At 38.3% G+C, this 24,658-nt stretch overlaps 2 protein-coding genes across 2 annotated transcripts; both read left to right on the forward strand.

Annotated features, from left to right (window-relative positions):
- Positions 1-288: 288 nt before the first annotated feature.
- LOC6050157 (acetyl-coenzyme A synthetase) lies at positions 289-17,797 on the forward strand. The gene is made up of 7 exons (XM_001866772.2): positions 289-1,147; positions 14,425-14,620; positions 14,686-14,919; positions 14,976-15,439; positions 15,496-15,664; positions 15,724-15,913; positions 15,972-17,797. Exons 1-7 carry the CDS (start codon positions 837-839, stop codon positions 16,412-16,414), a joined length of 2,007 nt encoding a protein of 668 aa, XP_001866807.2. The 5' UTR covers positions 289-836; the 3' UTR covers positions 16,415-17,797.
- Positions 17,798-19,831: 2,034 nt separating this feature from the next.
- On the forward strand, positions 19,832-21,335 carry LOC6050154 (inositol monophosphatase 1). The gene is made up of 4 exons (XM_001866773.2): positions 19,832-20,081; positions 20,165-20,298; positions 20,362-20,727; positions 20,790-21,335. Exons 1-4 carry the CDS (start codon positions 20,019-20,021, stop codon positions 21,049-21,051), a joined length of 825 nt encoding a protein of 274 aa, XP_001866808.2. The 5' UTR covers positions 19,832-20,018; the 3' UTR covers positions 21,052-21,335.
- The last annotated feature ends 3,323 nt before the right edge of the window (positions 21,336-24,658 follow it).

The raw sequence follows: 24,658 nt of genomic DNA on the forward strand, positions 1-24,658 counted from the left end.
AACTTAAATAGGACTTAATTTAAAACAATGTATCATGCCGATTTCAACACTTTTCCACTTCCTTTCATCACAGGTGAAATCATCGTACGATTCGTACGTACTCACTCACTCACTCACGCTCACGCTCTCTTGCAATCACTTCCCGTGATAAGGATTCACCAGCACGCGAAAAAATCCCTCATTTCCCGACGCTCTTGCTCTTTCCTTCTCCCTCGTGTATCGACGACGACCACGAACGGCCCGAAGTGATTCGCGAGGCGAGCGCGTGCGAGTAAAAACAGTTTCGCGAGCAGAACGTTTCCCTCAGTCAACTAGAATATCCCACGGCAAACGGTCGTCTACAGTGCGAAAGGTGGTGCTTTTCCCTCCCCTCTGAACGTGGATGAGGAGACCGTTGTTTTCTTGTTGTTTGTGCAGCGTGTAGAGTGTGAGTAATAATCGGTGTTTATCACGAAAATTGGGACTTTTTCTGTGCGAAGTGAAAACAACAGGCGAACATTTTCGTGAGTGAATCAGTGAGTGAGCGTGTTTTTCGTGAGTATCGCGTGATCCAGTTCACATGCGCGGTCGCATGTTCGGGTGTTCTGCTGACATTCTCCAAAGAACAACGGCGACGACGACGGTGGTGTGAATCGATTAGTTTCGGGAAAGCAATCGACCCCAGTAGTGGTAGCGGTGGACGAAAGTGCACGTGAATCGGTGTTTGTGTGTGTTCCCTTCCAGCTGTGTGTGGAGGGTAGTTGATGGTGTAATTCTAGAAGAAGCACTAAACTGTTGTAAAGTGTACACCCGAAAAATAAAAGAGAGGCCCCGCAAGGCAGAACACAAGTGACACAATGCCCTCTGAACCGAAACTGTTTAACCCGCACCCGGATGTGGCCGAAAAGGCGTACATCAACAGTATGGACCAGTACCGGGAGTACTACCGCCAGTCGGTGGAGAATCCCGCCCAGTTCTGGAGCAATGTGGCCAAGCAGTTCCACTGGGAGACCCCGTACGACCCGCAGAACTTCATGTCGTACAACTTTGACATCTCCAAGGGGCCGATCTTCGTCAAGTGGATGGAGGGCGCCTCGACCAACATCAGCTACAACCTGCTCGATCGGAACGTCCGGAACGGCCTTGGCGACACGGTGGCCTACTACTGGTAGGTTACATAAGGAATCTGTGGGATCAAGGACAAAGTCGGGGTGGTGGAAGCCCCTCGCTCGATGCAGCTGAGAAACCCACAGCAAAACAGTGGGCGCTTACGTCAGCCACCATTGATTTTTCCGCTTTTCATCCGAGAATGGAACTTCTTTATTTGCGCTTTTGGAGAATTTTGTTTGTTTTTTTTTTTCTCTCGAGTGGTACGCACTCAATCAATGGGGGGGGGGGGGGAGGCAAGATAAAATGCCACTCGAAAATGAACGGAACAAAAAAAATAACACATTCTGCCAGATATAATTACAGAGAGGGTGGTGCGAGTAGTTTCCATTTTTAGAAAATTGCTCCAGTTTGAATAGACTGACGTGCGTCTCCATTGAAATTTAAATATTGATTTCTTTGTTTGGTAGCCCTTGTCAATCGATGGCACAGGATAGACGATTTGTAGCCACATCCAATTTGGACACTTGACCGATTTGGGCAACCTAAAAGGTAGGGCCAAATGGGCTGGATCGATTTTTGTTTGGATAAAAACCGCAACATTGATGATGGTCGTGGCTCTGTGGTTTCTTCAGATTTTTTTGTAGCTTTATTCAGAAGATTTTCATAGCATGATTGCTTGGTAATCGAACATTATGACACATAGGAGCGATCTTTCTAATAACAAACAAATTAATTAATTTGTGCAATATTCGAACACGGAATGGTTTATTCTCTTTCATTTAATTTATTTCGTTTTTCAATCATGCTAAATTGAGATGTGGCCTACCTTTCAACAGCTGATTAATTTAAAGCTGGTAACAGAGTTTCCCGGTGCTTGAAGAATCGAATAAATCTTCCAAAGAAGAAAAGTTAAAACACAACCTTCGAAAATGAATGTTCTATAGGGATTAGAGTAAAACAAAAATGACTTTTAGGGGGCATTCAGGGATTTGTTCCAGTGGGCTTACTGAGCCCAACTCCCAAATATTAGCTTTGCATTTGAATTTTAAATGGGATTTAACCCATGTGCATGTTTTCGTATATATAACATTGAAGTTTGGAGTACTGTGATGCTCAGTACACCTCTTCAAATTTTGGCAATTTTTTTTCGAGAAATCGGTCCCAGCAAATCAAATGGCGTCTTGGGCGTCGCGATGTGTGCATCTTTTTGTTACATCGCTATCTTTTTGTTACATAAACTATCTTTTTGTTACATAAACGTATCTTTTTGTTACATAAACCAAAAGACGCGCAAGGATTTGGCCTACACGCCGTGATGTTGAAAATAAACGCTTCAGTGGCCAAAGTGCCTCAAAAATTGTCATTTTTGAAAACATCTTTTTTGACGGGTTGAATCCCATTTAAAATTCAAATGCAAAGCGTCAGCTCCTGTTACGTCCAATCATGCTCATATTTGGGATGTGTGGGGTTAGTGAATTTTCACCATTTCGCGGACATCGTGAAATTTGAAGATTTCCGTACAATATTGTGAAATTCATGAGTTTTCATCCACTATTAATATTTGATTTCAATTGAAAAGTGTGATATGAATCAATTGAAGAATTATTCGCATAACATTGAAATTCAATTGTAACAATATTTATTGTTTAGTGAATTTATCAAGAAGTAAATGCTTCGAATTGGCTTACTTGGCTTACTTATATGATGCTAACAAAAATCAGTCAAAGTAAAACACATATTTTTGGAATCATCTAGTTACTACAAGGATAGTTTATCAGTTTTTAAAGGAAATTTCTTAATTTAGAAAGATTTTCATGCGCATAACAATTTGATACCTGTTTTATTTGAAAGGGACATTTTGATTTTTTTTTAATTCAAGCTTGATTTATTCAAGATTTAATAAGCAGATTTTTGATCTTTAACACCTAAACTCCTAAGCTCGAGAAAAAGGGGGAATTTCCATATAAATTCCCCTTTTTCCTCGAAATTTGATTATTTGGGTGGATAAATACCACTTTTTTTTGTTTTTTTTTTGTTCTGATAATGCATAATATTTTGTAGATTTCGTTACAGATTAAATTATTATTGTCTATTGATTTTAAATTAGGTTTTTTGAAAAGTCAGGTGAAAACCACTGTATAATATTTTTACTGGGCCCATCCATAAACCATGTGGAAACTTTTTTGGAAATTAGAAATAGTTATTTTGCGTCAAGTTCAAATTTAGTGAAGTTTTTAGTTTTTTGAAAAATAATACATAATGAAACATAAAAAGTTGTTTCTGAGATTTTCTGAGTTATTTAAATAGTTTACACGTTCTGTGAAATTTCCGTGGAATTTGGTGTTTTGAAATTAAGCTCCCCATGAAATTTGCCATTTTTTAGCGTGAAAAATCACTAAGCCTAGGGATGTGGGCTCAGTATGCCCACCGGAACAAACCCTTGAATTCCCGCCAAAAAGTCATTTCTTTAAAATTCTTACTTTCGGGACCAAAGGGCTCTCGACTGAACATATTGTTCTATGATTATTCAGGATGTTTTGCGTAACATTTCCATAACTGGTGTGTATCAATTAACACAATTCTGAGATTGAGATGATTTTTTTAAAAACATGTGTTTACGTAACATTTAAATTTATTAAACCTTAGGAAGATTTGCATGCGCATAAGAGAAATTAATTTATCAAATGGGAATATACTAATACGGAAAGTGAATCCTCCACTGGCGAAAAAAAAACACTGATTGGAAGCCGGTAAAATTTAATTGAACCAATAACTGAAGGTTAAGATAAAACTTTTTGCTGCTTCACGTAATAAGTTGGTTTTTTATCTCAGTATTAATGGGTCAAATCCTCTGTTCTTTTAAAAAAATAAAAGAAATTTGGCCATTTGACAAAAAAAAAGTTACTTAATCCACCCTTAGGTGGTTGGCGCCTTCCTCACATTTAAAGGGTGCTATCCAAAATGCAAAAAGTGCGTAAATAACACTTAAGTGCTTATAACTTTTGATAGATTTGTCAGATCTTCAATGTCTTGAACATGTTGGAAAGGTCTTTTGATTACTTATCCAACGACAGGTCGCATGATAGATCCGAACAACGTTTTCATCGAAATATATGAGATCCGGCCTCTAAAAAGTTCATAAATAACACTTAAGTGCTTATAACTTTTGATAGGGGTGTCAGATCTGCAATCTCTTGAGCTCATTGGAAAGGTCTTTCGAATACCTTTCTAAAAATGTATAGCATCACAAAAACCACCCTTTTTACAATCATCCGGACTTTTGTTAAAATCGTTTTTTTTAGCATAACTTTTGAAGTACTCAACTAAACTGCATAATTTTTAATAGCGACTTATGGGACCCCAAGACGGATCGAATGACGCCAAAACGGACAAAATCAGTTCAGCCAATGTCGAGATAATCGAGTGACATTTTTTTGATCAACATCCCACCACACACACATACATTTGCTCAGAATTTGATTCTGAGTCGATAGGTATTCATGAAGGTGGGTCTAGGAGGTCTAATTGAGAAGTTCATTTTTCGAGTGATTTTATAGCCTTTCCTCAGTAACGTGAGGCAGGCAACAAGTTCGAAGATGGTCAAACTTGATCATGACTTCTAATGGTACAAAAGTCGCAATTTAACAATTCACTTTACTGCCGCTCTAATCTAGTCCGTCCCATATGTAAAAAGTGAGTGCTGAGATAACGCTGTTAGAAGCCTAAAAAAAGTTTCACCATTTTTCTCATTCTAAACCAAAATTTTCGATCTAATTTTTTATACAGTTATTTCGATATCTGTCTAAAAACACCACTATCATAAATTTGATTTAAAAAACTAACAATTTGAAGCTAAATTTGTGGAATTTTCAACAAGAGACCGACTCGACTTTATTTGTCCATAAATAAAGTCAGGTCAGTCATGGTATCAAGGTAGGCTTGAGCATTTACGCCAGAGGTTCAACCTTATTCAACTGTCATTTACAGGTTTGTTTTGGTAGTTTTCCAAGTAATTAATGGTCACCAAATGATACAAATTTGTTGATTTCAGATTTTTATAGAATTCCAAGATACAAAAATATGACCAGCAACGACACCAGATTATTTTTTAAATAATACAGAGGCAAATGACATAGGAATGCAAATCTCAACTGCTTAACCCCTCGAAATTAATTACAAAAAACCCGCTTTTCGGAGGTGGAATCTTTTCCAGAACCAGGATCAAGCCTATTCATTCAAGACAAAATAGAACTAATTGTATGGTGTAGATATCAGCCGTAACGGTATGCATTTTATTTTTTTCTATTCGTGGTTTTCCCTTGAAAAAGAAAGAAAGCAAAAAGGTTTGGATTATTTCGTTTTCAGTATTCAAATATTTCTTCAGAAATGAACAGTTAATGATATTTTCAAACTTTACGTATTCATAAAGACATACTCTGTAAAATTTAAACAATTCTGCATCCACTCAAACGATTTGCGAGGCATTTCTATATGAGGAACTGATTTGCCTTTATTTTGCATATGGGACAGCACAAAAGTCATATTTATTTTGGAATTTTTAGAACAAACATGCCTTGTTTATACGATAGGCTAAAATAATATGTAAAAATAAGACTTTTGTGAAGTTTATCTCATTTTTGACAAAAATACGTATGGGACGGACTAGATTGGAGCGGCAGTTTAAGTGTGATACAAATTGTTATGAATGTGTTATTCTTGTTACTTACTTTTATTTTTAACTTTGTTGAAGACACCAAGTCGCTCAGAAAATTGCTTCTCAACAAAGATATTTTTCAAAAAAACATTTGCTAAGCATGTTAGGGTTCTTACCCCTAAATTTTTTATTGAAAGTAGGCTGATTTTTTTTCTGGTTTCAGCAGAAATTTCACTGCTATTGTAGTTTTTTGCCCATTCAGCGGCGTTTTTTACGGAATCTTCTATATTTTTTAAATATTTGTTGGACTTAACCCATGAGGTTAAAGTTCCCCTAATAAAATCAACAACAACTTGTTAGACTAATGCAAATTTTATTTTATATTTTAAGCCCCTCCCTTCCTCCTCTAAATTTCCCCATAAATGTGAGGGCAAAAAATTGCTGCAAATTAAAATTTGCAAATCATTTTTTTGTAAACAATTTGAAATACATTGTATAACATATAATTTTTTATCAAACAGGCTTTTTGTGATAAGTTTTGTCTCACAATGTTGAAAGGAATGCTTTTAATTACCATTTATTACCATTTTCTTCCAAGGTAGCAAAGAATTACGCTAGTTAAGCTCCAAAAATTCGTCAGATATTTTTGGTTGTATTAAGAGTAAACAAACCAAAACAACAACGTTTTACGCGGGTGTTGGTTTCAGCGAAAAAATATGCTGGATCAGCAAATTTTCAGCAAATGTCAGATAACTCTGCTGTGTTGCCAATGGATCCCATATTAACATACGAACATTTATCGATTAGGCATCCTTGCTTTGAATTATATGTTAAAATTACACAAGACAACTCCCAAAAATCAATGTCCGCCATTTCTCCACTGTATGCTATAGCCGTTTTTTCTGAAGAGCCAGAACGAACAAACGGTGTGCGCGTGAGTTTGACGTAACGTGTAACGAAAGCACTTTTGACGCTCAGTTTCTCAAAAGGTAATGAATTATTGAAAAGTGCCGTCGCCACCACTACCACCACTATGGTGAAATGCTGAATTTTCGCTTTCGGATCCAGGTCGGTTACAAAAAAGAAGCACAATCTGTCGCAAATTTCATACGGGCACGAATACTAGCCGGGAAAGTTGTACGTCAACTTTGTATGTATCGCCTTTACTTTGCTTACTGTGGAAGGTTAGGGTAAATGCTTAATTGAATTGAAATGTTGGCAAATGAGCTTCATTGAAACAAGCGTTTGAACTTTCCTTTTTATTGTGGAAGTATCAGTAAATTACAAATTTTATAAAAATCAACAAATCATGAATCATCTCAACAACTTTCAATAAAAGCAGTTGAATGCCAATTTTGTTTATTGAAGGTGCAAGCCTGGTTAGTCAATTTTATTTGCTTGGCGACCTTGTGCTGTCACTAGTGCTGCAAACAGTAACTTGATGCAGTGAAATTTGCAGTATTAAGGTGTATTCACATTAAACCGCATCCGCAGCCGCAGCCGCATCCGTATAAAATTTGACAGTACGGATGCACAGTGCGGAAGCGATTCTTCCAATGCATTTCAAATGTTCCCATTCACACTGTTCCGCATCCGTATACGGATCCGTACTGCGGATACGGATGCGGAACAGTGTGAATGGCTGCATATGAAATGCATTGGAGAAATCGCGTCCGCACTGTGCGTCCGTACTGTCAAATTTTGTGCGGATGCGGCTGCGGCTGCGGATGCGGTATAATGTGAATACACCTTTAATTGCGAGGGTTTCCGTTACATCAATTAAAAGCGGTATGAACAGGAGTTTAAGGTTAAATATTTTATAGTCAACTTAAAGTTACATGAGTACTGATTTAATTCGATAGAGATATATTTGAACAAACGAATTTATAAATAATCAAATAAATATTAAAAATTTGTTTGCTAATCAACGACAAATAATGCTGATAACAATCGACTGGCGGTGCCGAATCCAATCGCGTGCTTATAAAAACAATTACTCGCCACTTTTTACGGCATTTCTGCTTATAAGTATGAAACGTGCCTCTGTTTTTATAACATTTCTTCCAGATGACCGCGCCAAGGCAAAAAGAACAAATCGTTCGTCCGGGTTCTACGATTCCGTCCAGCCCAAGCAATGACGCAGATTTACGCCACCGCGCGCCGTGTTTACACTTTATTATCATACAGTGGCTGCAATGGCCAGACGCTGGGCTCGAGTAGTTTCACCTTGACCAAAAGTTTGCTAATGAACTCATCGCGCGAACTAGTACACACTTTCATCGAAAATTAGCATTCTTAGAATGAGTTCGCTAATTTTAGCCACCCTAAATTTCAACCAACAGCACCTGAAAGTCTACAAAACCGAAGTTTCAGACAACTTTTAAAAGAATAATAAAAGCTTGCAAAAAAATCAATTTGAAGGACCGACATTCATTTCCTGAACCTATATTAGAGTGTTGTGCACTGTTGTCAACCACGCTCAGCAGCACGTGCAGCCTGATGTGAGCAAGATTTATTCCCTGTTCCCTGAGCTGAACAACGGCAAAGAACGAGTAACAGGTGTTGTTACTGGTGCACAAAAACCGGGCTGCACCCCGTCCAGGGTCAAAGTCGTTTGCGCGCGCGCGCTCGAGAGAGATCACCTGGATTGACATGTGGCATTGGCGGTTGCGATCAGATTTTAATAGGACGTTGGCGAGCAAAGGTTTACGATTACGTTGCCTTAACAAAGTTTGTTTGTTAACTTTGTGTCAAATTAAAAAACTCACCGTTTAAAAATTGCTCAACAAACAGATTCCACGGCCGTTGAATAGCCTAATTGGATCACCATCGGAACATGGTACTAAATATCGTGCAGCCGGCTGTGAAACAGCTGATTTCACTTAATAGCTAAAGTGAACTGTAAGCTGTCATTCATTAGTCTGCGACTCATCATGTGTGCACTCCCTGATAGGTTCGAGGTTGTGGGTTTGTTGGCAATGCTAGAGAAAATGGATATTTACATTTGAAATCAGTTGATTGCTTTGTTAAAAAAATGGAGGCCGGAACCCGTGGTGTAGGGGTAAGCGTGGTTGCCTCTCAACCAGTCGGCCTGGGTTCGATCCCAGAAGGTCCCGGTGGCATTTTCGAGACGAGATTTGTCTGACCGGCGTGGTCCGTTGGACGGGGAAGTAAATGTTGGCCCCGGTCTAACCTAAAGGGTTAGGTCGTTAGCTCAATCCAGGTGTAGGAATCGTCTCCCTGTGTCCTGTCTCGGTGGAGTCGCTGGTAGGCAGTTGGATTAATAATCCAAAAGTCGTCAGATCGAATCTCGGGGTGAAAAGAAGCTTAGGTGTAAAAGAGGTCTGCAATTGCCTGGTGCCTAGTTTCGAGTAGGAATCTCGCAATCGAGAACGCCAAAGCAATATGCTGTAGAGCGAATTATTTGATTTTTTAAATGGAAACAAAATAAGGCACCTTTTTCTGCTTTGTTTAGAACAGACAGCAGACAATTTCTAAATGTTAAGCAGACATGCTCTAAAAACTGCTGTCCGTCTTCATACTTTTTTCCAGATTTGCCTCAGTTGACGCGATCCTCTTTAGCTAATTTTATATAACTTTCATCAACCAAAATGAACGCAAAAAAGTTTAACAACGGAATTGCAAAATTCCCAATAAAACAAAAGTTTAAAATATTTAAACTCTCTACTACCAAACCTCCAGATGGGTTTAGAACTTCAAATTTAAAAAAAAAACGTTACATAATCCACATTTGGGTGGTTGGTGCCTTCCTCACATGCTATCCAAAATAGATACAAAAGGGCGGACCTTTCAGTGTTCTATGATTCATTATTCATACCATCAGATTGGGTAGTCAGATCTTCATAATTAAGGGTTCTTATGTGCTTATAACTTTTGATAGGGTTGTCAGATCTTCAATCTTTTGAACTCGTTGAAAAGGTCTTTTAATTACCTATCCAACGAAGGTCGCATGATAGATTCGGACAACGTTTCATCGAAACATATGAGATCTGGTCTCTAAAAAGTTCATAAATAGCACTTAAGTACTTATAACTTTTGATAGGGTTGCCAGATCTGCAAACTCTTGAACTCGTTGGAAAAGTCTTTTGATTACTTATCCAACGACAGGTCGCATGATAGATCCGGACAACGTTGTCATCGAAATATATGAGATCCGGCGTCTAAAAAGTTCATAAATAACACTTAAGTGCTTATAACTTTTGATAGGGTTGTCAGATCCCCTTTTTACAATCTTTCGGGCTTTTGTTAAAATCGTTTTTAAGCGTAACTTTTGAAGTATTTAACTAAACTTTATAATTTTCAATAGCGACTTATGGGACCCCAAGAAGGATCGAATGAGACCAATACGGCTCAAATCGGTTCAGCCAGTGCCGAGATAATCCAGTGCAAATTTTTGTGATCAACATCCCACCACACACACAGACATTTGCTCAGAATTTGATTCTGAGTCGATAAGTATACATGAAGGTGGGTCTAGGAAGTCAAATTAAGAATTTCGTTTTTCGAGTGATTTTATAGCCTTTCCTCAGTAAGGTTAGGAAGGCAAAAACAATTTTTATCCTCCACCTCAATTTTTGAGGTGGAGGATAAGCACTGAAAAGACTCTTACTCATAGGTTCTTAGTTTTTACTGGTTCCGTTTTATTTTGCCACTGCACTGCACTGCTTTGGAAGATGTATTTTTTAGAGGTCTGTAATGATGTTTTTTTGTTGTTTTGCAATAGTTTTTTTTAATTTTTTTATTGTACAGCAAAACTAGAAAACAAATCACTGGAAATTGGAAATTACATACCAAACATAAAATTGTAAATTAGCCGTTTTGATTTATTCTCCAAGAAGTCAGCCATTTTTAATTTAACTGATGTAAAAACTAAATAGACTCTGAAAACATGTCTAAAATCATTTTTTTCTTATTTTTTAAAGAAAATTGTAACAATTCCTTGCACAAATTTTGACAAATGGCACCGTTTTTCAAAGCATCTACCTAAAGTTAGTCTTTTTAGTTTTTTTTTTTGAATTTTTTCGAACATTTTCAAAAGTGGTTGCCCATGTCTGAAATAGTAGTTGCTAAACTAAGATCATAAGTCGTACAACCAGGTTTACCGAAATACGATGAGTGCTGAAAAATTCAAGTTTTACATCGAGTTTCTTACAACATTTTTCGCAATTCCAAAAAACACACTTTGAATGGATTTTTTTTGGTCAATTGTAGAGGTGGGCAAAACCGCTCTTTTTTAGGAGCCGCTCATTTTCGCTCGCTCATTAAAAAGAACCGCTCTTTTGAACGGCTCTTTCGCTCTTTTTCAAAGTTTGGATAGAAAGGTTTTTTTATGAATAGTGTGATTTTAAAGGTTTCTTAACATTGGACTTTTATAAATTATTTGATAAAACAAATTAAAACTGAAAACGAGAAGATGCCCTTGGAAACCATAGTTGTTGGTGGTCTCTTTGTCAAGATTTCTACTCGAACCTAAACATTCGGGTAATTGAATGGCATCCAAACTTAAATCTAGGATGCTGGAAAAAATGTTTTTTTTTAATTGCGTTTATTTCTGCAAGAACTTAACTAATTCTGATGTTTTATTTGAAGAAAATATTCTGTGAACTCTTTTCTTCATTCTGATTTAATGGATAAAGTCTATAAACGCTAAAGCTTAATCGGACAAAAGGGTTTATTTTTTTTTTCAAAAATCTCTAAACTATTCAGTAGATTTTTGGTAATATTTTACAAATTATGCAATTTGAAATGCTCAAATGCGTATTCTGGTTAAACTTTAGTGTACAATCAGTTGTACAATGATTTTTTTTTTCATTTTGTTCGGACAATCATTTACTTTTGAGCTTTTGAGATAAATTTTTATTAGCATTGAAATATTTGAAATTGCATTTTCAATTCTCAAAAACAAATTTAACACTATTTTTTTGAAAATTCAATAAATTATATTTATAACATAAATCATGCAATCTTGAAACGGTTCTTTCAAAAGACCGAAGTATAAAATGAACCGCTGTTCTTTTTTTCTGAACCACGGTTCGTTCGCTCTTTTCAGTGAACCGGCTCTTTGAGCGGCTCGCTCATTTTTTGCCCACCTCTAGTCAATTGTCTATGTTAAACACATTTAATTCACCGATAAAATCAAAACAAAACTGAGATGTACAGCTTTTCAGCGCTGATAAATAGAACTTTTCAACACTTGTATCGAAAAGTACTACTTTTCGATTATTTTTTTTGTTTTGTTTGTAAAATTATCGATACATATTGAATTTTAAACTGAATTCGAAGCACGAATCAAAAATTTTCACATTTGAATAAAATTTGTTCTACTGAAAATGCCTTCAAATTTGGAAAACAAACAATTTTTATTATTCAATAACTTCTTTTACCTTCTTCTAGTGGAAAATTGTTCGAAGAATCCGAAAATGCATTCCGTTTTCCGATTTGAAATCATATGATATATGTTCATGTGTTCATTGAGAAAATCATGACACTTTGAGAACATGAAATTAATGCTATTGATCAACGTTTTCTTAATTATAGTTAACTAACTTTTTAAACTTTTCAAAATTTAATAAAAACTTCTTCGAGAAGCACCTTGAACCAATCTCTAATTCGGTCAGTATGGTTCCATGCAATTCCGTACGAATTTTATTTGTACTCTTCATTTTGCGAAAGAATCTCAAACCTATCAAAGTCACCCCGTTTTACGGTACTTCTGTTCGACACTCGGCCTATCAGCAATTTTATGCTGAATTACAACTTTCATAAAGTGTATTTGATTATTGCAAAGTAATAAATATCTCAAATAAAAGTGAGCAAGCAACTCTCTATTGTTGATGTATCTTCAAATGTTGTTATAATAGAAGAAAGCTGCAAAAGTGATGATTATATAGGTCGAAAGCAGGTTTTGAAAAGTTCACATTATTTCCTTTGATATGACTATGAATGATTTGGCCTTGTATAATTGAGAACTGCCACAAAAATAAAAAAGTATCATAAAAGGGGGGTACCGTAAACTGGGGTCAATCGGGACACATGGGGCGAATCGGGACAGCAGTTTTAACCATATTGGAGCACAATATTTTGATTTTTCTGGTTGGTTTCGGATAGAACAGACTCAGGCCAACAAAATGTGTACATCCATTTCCAAATTTAAAAGCTTTAAGTGGTCTAAAAACTGCTGTCCCTATTCAGACTGTCGGGACTACATTCACCCCAGATTACGGTATTTGGTTATCACTCAGTTGTCGAATGCAGGTTTCTCATGATATTTCTAATAAAAATTATATCAAATTTTATGTTCAAGACTAACCTTTGAAGGGGTCGTAACAACCGTCCATTTAATGTCATTTTTTTGTTTTGTTTTTTTGTTCAGTGGAAGCCAATTTTACGATGTATAAGCAAATACTTATAAAAAAACTAATATTTATACAAAAGAAGTATAAAAAGGTCACACCCACCCTGAATCAAACAGTATTACCTAAATCACCATGCGCCTCCACAGAAAACACAACTCTCAAAATCTAAGGCATTGCACTTCACTTTTTTTCAGCTATTCTCATCGTGCACTCTTTAAGTTTATGGTCTAGTGTTTGCTTCAGGAAGTTTTCTTTGAACTCGATTATACCTGAGCACATCTCTTTTGACTGTCATTTTATGAACAACCACGTCCCTAACCTTGAACCATCCCTCAAAGTAGCCACTTTCCGTTTGAAGACTCTCTGGTGTTTCCTTGTAATCCAGTGATACTGTGGTCCCCTTACTTTTGCACAACAACTGAATGAGCTTTTTCCAGTTGTTCCAAACTCGAAATTTCACACGATTCCGTGCTTCAGTAGTGTCCGTACTCATCACACCCTGACCGACTTCATTAGTCGCCATCGTGGAGGTGTTTAACCTTTTTGTACATTCCTTGGGGCGCTATACACGTGCGCGCGAGTGTGTGAACACCAAAGGTGCGAGCGCACTTATTAGGGGAGAACCCTGCGGGTGACTGACGCAAAACGGCGCGGATTTCGCGTCCCAGTGCGCAATTGACACGGTGATGTTCGGTAAATAGCTTTTTTTTTATTGTTTGCGAAAGGGAAATTGGCAAATTATTGAGTAATCTCTTAATGAGTTTGTTGTATGGTTAGATGCAATGACGGCAATGATCATTTGTGACAAGTCATTGTTGCTTGAGGAAGTTCTAAATACCGGCATTGTTCTCAAACGATAATTCAATTCAATAACTTTTCTTGCATCTAAAACAAACAAGTCTTACAGAAAGCGCCATTGCTTTGAACGATGTATTCCAGTACATGTGGTTGGGGTTTGATACCTTACACCTTCCCAAAAAACGTCCAACGCCAAGCGAAACTTACTTGGGGATACCGTGGAGATTTTCCCTTATCCCCTTGAAAAAAGTGGAGCATCAACACTTTCCAGTCTTTGAAATCCCTTTCCTTGTCACTGGTGCGCGATGGACATGGGAGCGGCCCAGTTATCAAGGCAACCTGTTTTTGAAAATCACCACACCACATGGCGAAATCTAGTCTGCAATCAGCTAAAATCTCCGTCTCCAAGCGAAGCGAATACCACTTTACAAAAGATGCCTTATGCTGATTATTTGTTACCATATTATCGAAGACCTTAAGACCTAAATTTCCACCTTTAACTTACAGGGAAGGCAACCACCCGGACGACTACAGCCGGCTGACGTACCGCAAGCTGCTCGAGGAGGTATGCCGGTTCGCGAACGTGCTCAAAGCGCACGGCGTCCAGAAGGGTGACCGCGTGTCGATCTACATGCCCATGGTCATGGAACTTCCGGTGGCGATGCTCGCCTGTGCCCGCATCGGCGCCGTCCACTCCATTGTGGTTAGTAATTGGGTTGATGTTTGATATTTTGGAGCAATTACTAAGAAGACATTTTCTTTCAACAGTTTGCCGGCTTTTCGTCGGACTCGCTGGCCGAGCGGATGCACGACTGTCAGGCCAAGGTGCTGATCACGGCCGATGGGGCTTGGCGTGGCGAGAAGATCTTGCACCTGAAGAACATCTGCGATGAGGCGATGACGAAGGCTGAGGAGATGGGACATCGTGTTGGTACGTGCGTTGTGGTGTCGCACATCAACCGGGTGACTCCGGGAAATTCCGCCTGGGATGGGGAGTTTGATGTAGGTTGGCTAAAGTTTGGAGTGCTGGTTCAAGATTTAACGTTTGATTTCTGCAGACCCCATGGACGGACGATCGCGACTTTTGGTGGCACCAGGAGATGGAAGAGGCCGACACGTCTTGCTATCCGGAGTGGATGGCGGCCGAGGATCCGCTGTTTATGCTGTACACCAGTGGATCAACGGGCAAGCCCAAGGGTGTGCTTCACACCACGGCTGGGTATCTTCTGTACGCCGCCACGACCTTTAAGATCGTATTTGACTACAAGCCGCACGACGTCTACTGGTGCACCGCCGATATTGGTTGGATCACCGGCCACACGTACGTGCTGTACGGACCGCTGGCCAACGGTGCCACCTCGGTCATGTTCGAGGGTAGTCCATTCTTCCCGGAGAACGATCGCTACTGGGAAGTTGTGGACAAGTACAAGGTCACGCAGTTCTACACGGCACCGACGGCGATCCGATCGCTGATGAAGTACGGCGATGAGCCGGTCCTGAAGCATGATCTGTCGACGCTGAGGTGAGTTGGTTCGTGGTCGAGTTTGAACGAACCGGTTAACGAGATGTCCCTTGCAGAGTCCTTGGAAGTGTTGGTGAACCAATCAACCCGGAGGCATGGATGTGGTACTACAAGGTGGTCGGCAAGGAAAAGTGCTCGATCGTGGACACCTTCTGGCAGACGGAGACCGGCGGACACGTGATCACCCCATTGCCGGGAGCAACCCCAATGAAACCAGGATCTGCTGTAAGTTTCGATCGTTCAACGAGTGAGATGTTAGGTTTAATGATTGTTACAATTTTCAGAGCTTCCCATTCTTTGGCGTGAAACCAACCCTGCTGGACGAAAGTGGTAACGAGGTCAAGGGAGAAGGTGAGGGTTACCTCGTGTTTTCTCAACCATGGCCCGGCATGATGAGGACCTTGTTCAACAACCATCCCCGCTACGAGTCAACGTATTTTTCCAAGTTTAACGGATTTTACTGCACCGGAGACGGTAAGATCGGGATGGTTCCCAAAGGTGATCTTCAAGTAATCACAAATGATCTTTCCAGGTGCTCGACGTGACGCCGATGGATACTACTGGGTTACCGGTCGCGTCGACGACATGCTGAACGTTTCCGGCCATCTCATGTCGACGGCCGAGGTCGAGTCCGTACTGACGGAGCACACGCGGGTGTCGGAGGCCGCCGTCGTGTCCCGACCACACCCCGTCAAGGGTGAATGTCTCTACTGCTTCATCACGCCCAACCAGAACGAAGTGTTTGACAAGACCCTGATCAACGAACTGAAGGTTCTCGTCCGGGAACGGATTGGTCCGTTCGCCCAGCCGGACGTGATCCAGCACGCGCCGGGACTTCCGAAGACACGCTCCGGCAAGATTATGCGACGAGTGCTGCGCAAGGTGGCGGTCAACGATCGCGAAATCGGCGACACTTCGACCCTGGCGGACGAAGCGATCATCGAGCAGTTGTTTGCCAACCGGCCGGTAGCTTAAGGAAGGTTCTTCGCCCTGCAAGCGCACACCCACGTGTGATCTCTCTCTCTATCGGCTGCTGTTGTGGATGCAGAAGGTTGGCGCATTAATCTTGTGTAGTGTTTTGGGATAAGTTTAGTTATTATCGGAGCAGAAACTAGAAAGGCATTGGCATTTAGCCCACCATTTGGGGCTAACGAGAAAGACTTATTTGAGAATGGTGCTACCAAAAGGAACTATTATGAAACAGAACACGAACATTTAACTGTACCACTGAGGATGGTCTAACACACACACAAACACACATTGTTGAAATGATTATACACAAACTTTGTAGAATAACCAGATACTTACCGCGTACAGGATTCGCGAACACTTAAAAAAATGGTGAAATTGTGTATTTCAGGACATCACATTCCGCGTACACAAAAGTGAGTGAAAAACGGTGAATCTTTGCGAGAAACTCGTCGATCTAGATGGTACATGTGCTTTACAAAGTGTATGTTTTAACTCTTAGGTTTAAGTATTACTTTGATGATGCAAAGTTGTAAAAGAAACCATTTCGTTCAAAACGAAACCCAATGGCTTAACATGTTTTGAACAAACAGGAGAAATCAAGTAGAACACGAAATCCTACAAAAACACACACACACAAAGAACGAGATCATTTGTAGCTTCTAAGCATCCAAATCGTGCACAGATATTTTATGTATGTTAGTACTTGCGTCTTTTATGTTTTAAAAATACCTTCTAATAAAACACAAATATTTCAACCAACACAACACACATTTCTTTAAAATGTTTTGTTTTTCTTCATTTCCCTCACTCCGTCAACACATGGACACTTTCTGCATCCACCATCACCTCCCAAAGACAGCCATTTCCCTTAAGCTCACCCGTACAAGATGGTTTCTCCAACATTGAAAAAATAATTATAATAATAATAAACCGCCCAATCGCGATACATATCATTTCCTTTGCTTCCACACCGGGTAGAGGAAACTATTAGTTTGTTAAGATATTGCGTCACTTGTTTTGCAGATAGTAATCCAAAAGTGGCATTTTAAACAAAAAATTTAGTCACTAATATTTGAAAAATGCAAAGTCCTGGTGGGCGCTGCGCTCAACTTAAACCACATACATATCAAGCAAACGCTTTTCGGGATAGATTTCAACTCAGCAATTTGCATTTGTTAACATAGTTTCACAAAAAAAGGTATACTTATTATTCTAGGTGGCGCCGTTGTAAGTAAGAGAAACATACCAAACAGTACTATTAGAATGTTAAATTAAAACTTGAACGAGAGCTGAACTAAATGAAAACAAAAATCACTATAATCTGTTCGTTGTACCATTGACTATGATTCAATAAAACATTTACTGGATGTAGAAGAGTTATCGGAAGCGTTTTTTGTAAATTTAGTTGGTGTGTAAATTTCGTTGCCAAACGGTACAGTGGTTTTTTTTTCGCAGGTTTGAATCCACATTAAAGGAAAAATTGCTTCAACATAACCAACAGATTGCATGCATTGTTCTGAGACTCCTTTACCTTTTTTTAGTATTTTACAAGGTGTAATCAAATGCTATGGTAAGTATATTTTTATGCAGGCATCGTAATACAGTTAAATCCCTTCTCTCTGGTTATATTTTCATATTGAAAAATATGAATTACCAAATTCATCGGTCTCTGTATTTTATTAAATACAAAATAAGACCAGTAGTTGCTGATTTATTGTTATTATCGTCGTGACTTAAATCTAAATTTCCATTTAAAAAAATGTCTGTAAAGAAAGATAGTAGAACGCTTATATACGCAATTTCAATATCAAAAATACATTTTGAAAGTTAACCAAATTTTGAAATTTGAGACCACAGATTGGTAAAAGACGGTATTTCGAATTTTCTTAATAATAGCATAAGGCCATCCCGAGCAGACGGGAATAACTTGGGTATAACATTTTTTGATATTTGAAAATATTAGGCCAATAACATTTATATTGTGAAGGCAGACAAAAATCAAAATACGAGCGCAACCTGTCAAAGCCTGTTGCGTCACAGGCTGATGTACACGCTTACGTCAAACCACTCCGTTTTTGTACGGCGCAACAGACTTTTTCGCGCAACAGAAGAGATGCGCAGTTCGGTTTGGTGGTGCGCGGATAATAACAAGATTTGCTAATCGTCGTAATGATTTTTTTGTTATTGGATTGTCATAGTAATAACAGACTAATAAAACTTTAAGTTGAGCTTTTAGTTGTTCTTCGAACAAATCTTTGTTATTATTTTTTTGTTATTCCAGAGTTGTTTTGGCTTTCAACCAATGTCAGACCAATAACATGTTTTGTTATGATAACATAAACTGTTATTAAACTTTTATGCAAACATGGATTTTTCAAGAAGATTCCATAACACATTCTGTTATTGAAATGGCATGAATTTTGTTATTACCGTCTGCTCGGGATTGCAAATATTTTTTAAGGTTTAAGTCCCTTGCTTCTGGCAAAATTTGAGGGGAGAGGGAGACAAAAGAAAAGGAACAATCAAATTACTTGACATTGTTTCAACATTTCAATGAAAAAAGCGTTGTAAAATGCAATACACATTAGTACAGCTGTTTTACAATCATTAGTTTAAAAAGTGTCAAAGTAAAAACGAAAAAAAAAAAACATTTAAAGCGAACTTTCCGGAACTGTACATCAAAATTTTACAAAGCTTCAACATATTTTCAAACTGTTTCAATCATGCTTAAAGGAATTATCAACGCAGGAAAATGCATTTAAAATAGTTTTCAAATGATTGCACGTGAAATATATTTCATATTTTGAATTATATTTCGTTTGATAGTGTGTGTGGACTTCGTGTAAAAGGGGTGTCAAACTAAACAGTGACCCCTCGCAAACAAAGCAAAATGTATGCAGGCTGACGTTTGTACAAACAAATCCAGGCAAACGTGGCAAACATACAAGGCAGGCAATCTGCCAAACTGTCAAAAGTGCGAGTTGAGCTAAGAACAAGATTGTCCGTTCGACGCAGTGGTGAACGTAGAACGCTGTGCCAGTTCGATTTTTCCAACAACTGTCAGTCGAACAATCTACAGGGGTTGCTTCGTTCAATAGTCGATGACTGGCAGGCTATGATGACAGGCGCAAAATTTTGCGTTTGCGTCCAGGTCTGACGGACAATCTTGTTCTTACCTTTAGTTTGTTTGTTTGCCGTAGTGTAATAGTTCCTTAACCAAAAAATTAAAAATATCGATCTTTTCTATTATTTTTAGTTATTATAAGCTAATCTTTAATAAAAACTTCTTTTTTTACCCAGTGCGCAAACTCTCTGAACATATCGTTTTTTTTTCGTTTCTTTCTCCCGTACACAAGAACGAGATTTCGTTTACTTGTCACTATACCACTTCTCTTTCCCACTATTGATTGCATATTTAAAGGCGCTTCCCTTCGTATGATAACAGTCAGAAGTTTTCAGTCAGCTGTTGAGAGCGGACGTGTTTACAGCGTTGCGTTGAATGAATTAGCAAATTTTAAACCCAAACACTGTTGATTTCCTAAACTCCCACATATCCGAAGAAAGGAAAGAAATCTAGACTATTCGAAATCTCACCACGTCTTCCACGATGGCCCTCAATTTGGACGAATGTTACGACCATGTCATGGGACTGGTCGAACAGGCTGGCACGGTAAATACAATTCGAACCCATTTTGATAATGATGTGATGTTCCCCTGGGATTGTTAATTAAATTATTGTATCCTTTGGTTTAGATTATTGCCGAACGCAACTATGGCGAGAAAGCCGTGGTCGAGAAGTCGAGCAATATCGATTTACTCACCGAAACGGACCAGCAGGTCGAACGGCTGCTGATGGATGGTATCAGTGGGAAATATCCGGATCATAGGTAGACAGCGTTAATGTTAGTTCATTAGGACTATTTTCACTAATGCTTGTAACGTTACTTCAGGTTTATCGGTGAGGAAGAGACCAGCGCCGGGAAGCAGGCCGAGTTGACGGATGCCCCGACCTGGATCATCGACCCTGTGGATGGTACCATGAACTTCGTTCACAGCTTCCCTCATTCCTGCATTTCGATTGCCCTGCTGGTTGAAAAGGTCGCGGAAATTGCCATCATCTACAATCCGATTTTGAACCAGAAATTCACTGCTCGTCGTGGCAAGGGTGCGTTCATGAACGGTAAGGCAATCCGTGTGTCCGGTGAAACTCGGCTGGAGCACGCCCTGGTCACCACGGAGTTTGGAACCAGTCGTGAGGAGGAAAAGACTACGGTTGTTCTGGAAAACATTGGCAAGCTGGTTCGCGTAGTTCATGGGTAATTTTGGACTTAATTTTGAATGATAAACCTCTGAAAACAAAAACATTCCCCACCCACAGAATGCGCAGTTTGGGATCGGCAGCCCTCAATATGGCGATGGTGGCGCTGGGAGGGGCGGACTTCAACTACGAGTATGGAATCCACGCGTGGGACATTGCCGCCGGAGATCTGCTGGTGCGCGAAGCTGGTGGAGTTTGTCTCGACCCGGCTGGCGGACCGCTCGATTTGATGTCACGTCGTGTGTTAGCTGCGAGCTCGCAGGAATTGGCCGATAAAGTGGTCGCCATGCTGACGCAGTACTACCCGCAACCGAGAGATTAAGAATTACTTAACTGAAAAAATATTGGATTAGAATGTCTATTTAACTGAAAAGTTAATCTGGTGTACTTTAAAATGTTTTTCTTAAAAAATGAGTAATCTTTCCATTTTGTGTATTTTTGTTAAGGTCTCAAGATTAATATACCTTTTCTTGAAGTAATGTTAAGTTCAATAGTGCAATATTTTGTACCTCATATTTAAATTCTGTGCCAGTTAACGAACAAAAAGTAGTTATTAAATATGATCAATATTACTTTCGAGATATTCAATAAAGCGTTAAAACTGCATTCAACTTTATTTATGTATTCTTCAAGAGATTTAAACTAATGGGGTTCAAAGCCAGTTATCGATCAGACCACGGGAACCCCACCCCCAAATCCATTGAAATTAGTTACATAAATCGTAGAATTGTATGGAGATGCAACTGTTTTCTACCGGTAAAATGCGTAAACATTTCTTTATGAATGTGCTTTCCCGACTCCACCATGTTTTCAGTTTTTTTCTACGAAGTTATTAGCTTACAAAAAGAAATCAATTTTAGCACGACACGTGCAGCACGAGTCTAACAAATTTCATAGTTTATTTTGAGAGTTGGCATTCGCTGTTTATCGTTCCCTCCTACAACAAACAGTGTTTACATAAGACTCGAGATAAAAATAAGACACGTTAAACGTACTCTCCAAAATTAATCTCTGTATTCGTCATGTAATTTGATCATAATATTTACCCTGCTTGTTAGATGTGATGCTGTGGCTTTCATCTTGGGAAAATGGAACGCTAAACTAGCAAAAATCTGTTTTACAAAATTTTCGATTCTCGTAAATTAAGAAGAAATCATGTAATTTTTTGATTTGCTTCATAATACGACAAAAGTGTAGCCTTTTCTTGTAAAATTGTTGATAAAAGGATTAATGTAATCTGTAAACATGATATCTACAGTTTCTTTTTATAAATGGTCCAATAAGCTAGTCTTTCATATTTTTATAAGACTTTAAGAAAAAAAAACTCCAGATATCTTTTCTAGAACAGATGCAGGGGAAATATACCCATTCCCAGCAGTCTAAACCTTGGTAGAGTCATCCCTCATATTCGGAACAGTTGACTGATCGGCCAACGTTCAAAAAATCATAGCAAATCGATAGGGAAGAGTGGGGAGACTTGATCCCCGGGGACCTTGATCCCAAGCCTGTATCTCGTCAGCATGTGGTTAAAACAATTAGCTTTGTTCTAGAAAGTTGTGCGAAATTAACTAAAACTCATTGTAGAAAACAAAGAAAAAAATAAAAGATGATTAGAATGAGTTACACACATTTTTCTAAAAAGTGCTGCAAAAAACTTCCAAGAGATCTTTTTTCTTTGTTTTGATAAGTATAGAAAACACTCAAAAATTATTCAAAAAAATATTTTTTATAAATAAATTGTTTGATAAACATATCAACCCCACGCATTTGACGTTAAATTTATCGTCATACTATTTTTACAATCAATTGTTTAAAAAAGTGCGTTTAGGGAGACTTGATCCCTGCAGTTTTACAGTCACTCAAATCAGCCTCAAGATTAAATAATTGGGCTGGGTTTTCGTACATAGTTTCCTTTAGTATAGTTGTACATAACTTATTGCAGTTTGAACCATTTTTCAAAAGTTTTGTAAACAAAATTACCAGCTTTTGTAAACATGTTCAATTTTGGTCTAAAAAAGAAAAATTTAAGTTTTTAAATATTTTGCATGCTAAACTTGTTATATTTTGAACACAAACGTACATGTTTAACGTGAAATTGCTGTAACTTATAGAAAATTAAAAGTTTGGATGAATAAGAAACATTTTGCTTAAGATTTCTTCAAAATGTTTAAAGGGGGATCAAATTACCCCCAACATTTTGAAAATGCCGGTTTAAAATTTTTTTTTTAAACGCTTGGCATAATTCGAAGAATTTATCTGATGAAATACCCTTATCAGCCAAACATACTTGAATGTCTAAGCTTTCAATTCATGCAAAAATTTCATAGTTTTGTGAGAAATGGACAGAGTTATGTGCGATACAAAAAAGGGGATCAAGTCTCCCCACTCTCCCCTAATTGAACATAATGCTATGCTTTTACCTTCATGTGAAAGCTTTTCTTGAGATCTTTCGATTGATGTATTGACCGACTGTAATTTTTTACGTTTTATATCAAATTTTCAAAGAAAAACATTGACCCATGAAATCCACAAATTCGGAACACTTTTTTTCTTACGGATGTTAACAAACGTTGGTTTACTCCAGGAGTAAACATTTTTTACAAAATAATGACTTCACACACTGAAACCAATGAAACTCAAGCTTTGTTATGTTTTATGAATGGTCCGATATTTTTTTTGGGAAAATATCAATTAAATTTATGTGTTCCACAATTGTGGAAGGCACAATAATATCCCACAATTATGGAACAAAATTATGCTTAAGGTCTCGGGCCGTCTGGAACGCGGCGGAGGGGGGCGCAACGTGCAAGGTGGTTAGACCAAGTGGAGGAAGATCTGAGAAGTGCGGGAGTTCCGAGTCGGAATTGGAGAGTAGCAGCCCAAGACCGGGTTCAGTGGCAGCGCATCTGGAGACAGCTCATGACCCGGGGGTTGTCTGAGCAGTAAAAGTAAGTAAAAGTAAGTAAATCTCGGATCTTACAGCTAACACAGCTTACAGCTGAACATATTTTTCTGTTATTTTTCATGATGTTTTACGTAACATGTTCAAAAATGGTAAATATTGTATAAAAGGATTTTGAGATAGGCGTCATCCATAAAGTATGTCACGCAAAAATCGGCCAAAATTAACCCCCTTCCCCCCTATGTCACACTTTGTCACACAAGGTTGAACCCCCCCTAAAAAAGTACGTCACATTTTGCCAGACCCCCCCCCCCCTTGTTTTCGATGTAATTTTTATATCTTGTACTTTTTATATCTTTAAACTCTCATAATTTTGGTATTTTTGCCAATTTTATTATGAAAAAGCTAATAAATTGTCTAATCATTCATTTTTTAGAATAAATATTGCGATATAAAAAAACAGTTTTGTATTTTTTTAAATTAGAAGACCTGGTATAACATTCAAGTATTAAAAAACCATGAAAACTGTTTTCAAAGCTTTGTATCTAATAAAATCAAACCATTTATAGCAGTTTTCTTATTAACACCCTGCTTTCAAAGCATTTATTTTTATCAAGCAAGAATATGCAAAATATTGAAGTTCCAGCTGAAAAAAATGTGACTATATAATAAATTATAATGTGATACCGTCATCAGGGGTGACATTGGGTCTGGGGGAGAGTTTGGGTCATACAAAAATACAGAAATTTGTATGACCCCTCCAAACTCAATGTCATAGTAAGTAAGCAAACAATTTTAGAAACGAGGATTTAATTTAATTGTGTACATTTCGAATTAATATTATGTAATCATAAAAAAACAACCTAGCGTGACGTCACAGTCTCACAAACCACCCTCCCCCCTTGGTCACATCTTGTTACACCTACGGTAACCCCCCCTCCCCCCCTAAGAGCGTACGTACTTTATGGATGACGCCATATAATATTTTAAAGAAGAAAAAAAAATGAAATTAGGTAAATGCATCGAA

Source organism: Culex quinquefasciatus, chromosome 3 (assembly GCF_015732765.1).
Source record: "Culex quinquefasciatus strain JHB chromosome 3, VPISU_Cqui_1.0_pri_paternal, whole genome shotgun sequence".
NCBI classification, from domain to species: domain Eukaryota; kingdom Metazoa; phylum Arthropoda; class Insecta; order Diptera; family Culicidae; genus Culex; species Culex quinquefasciatus.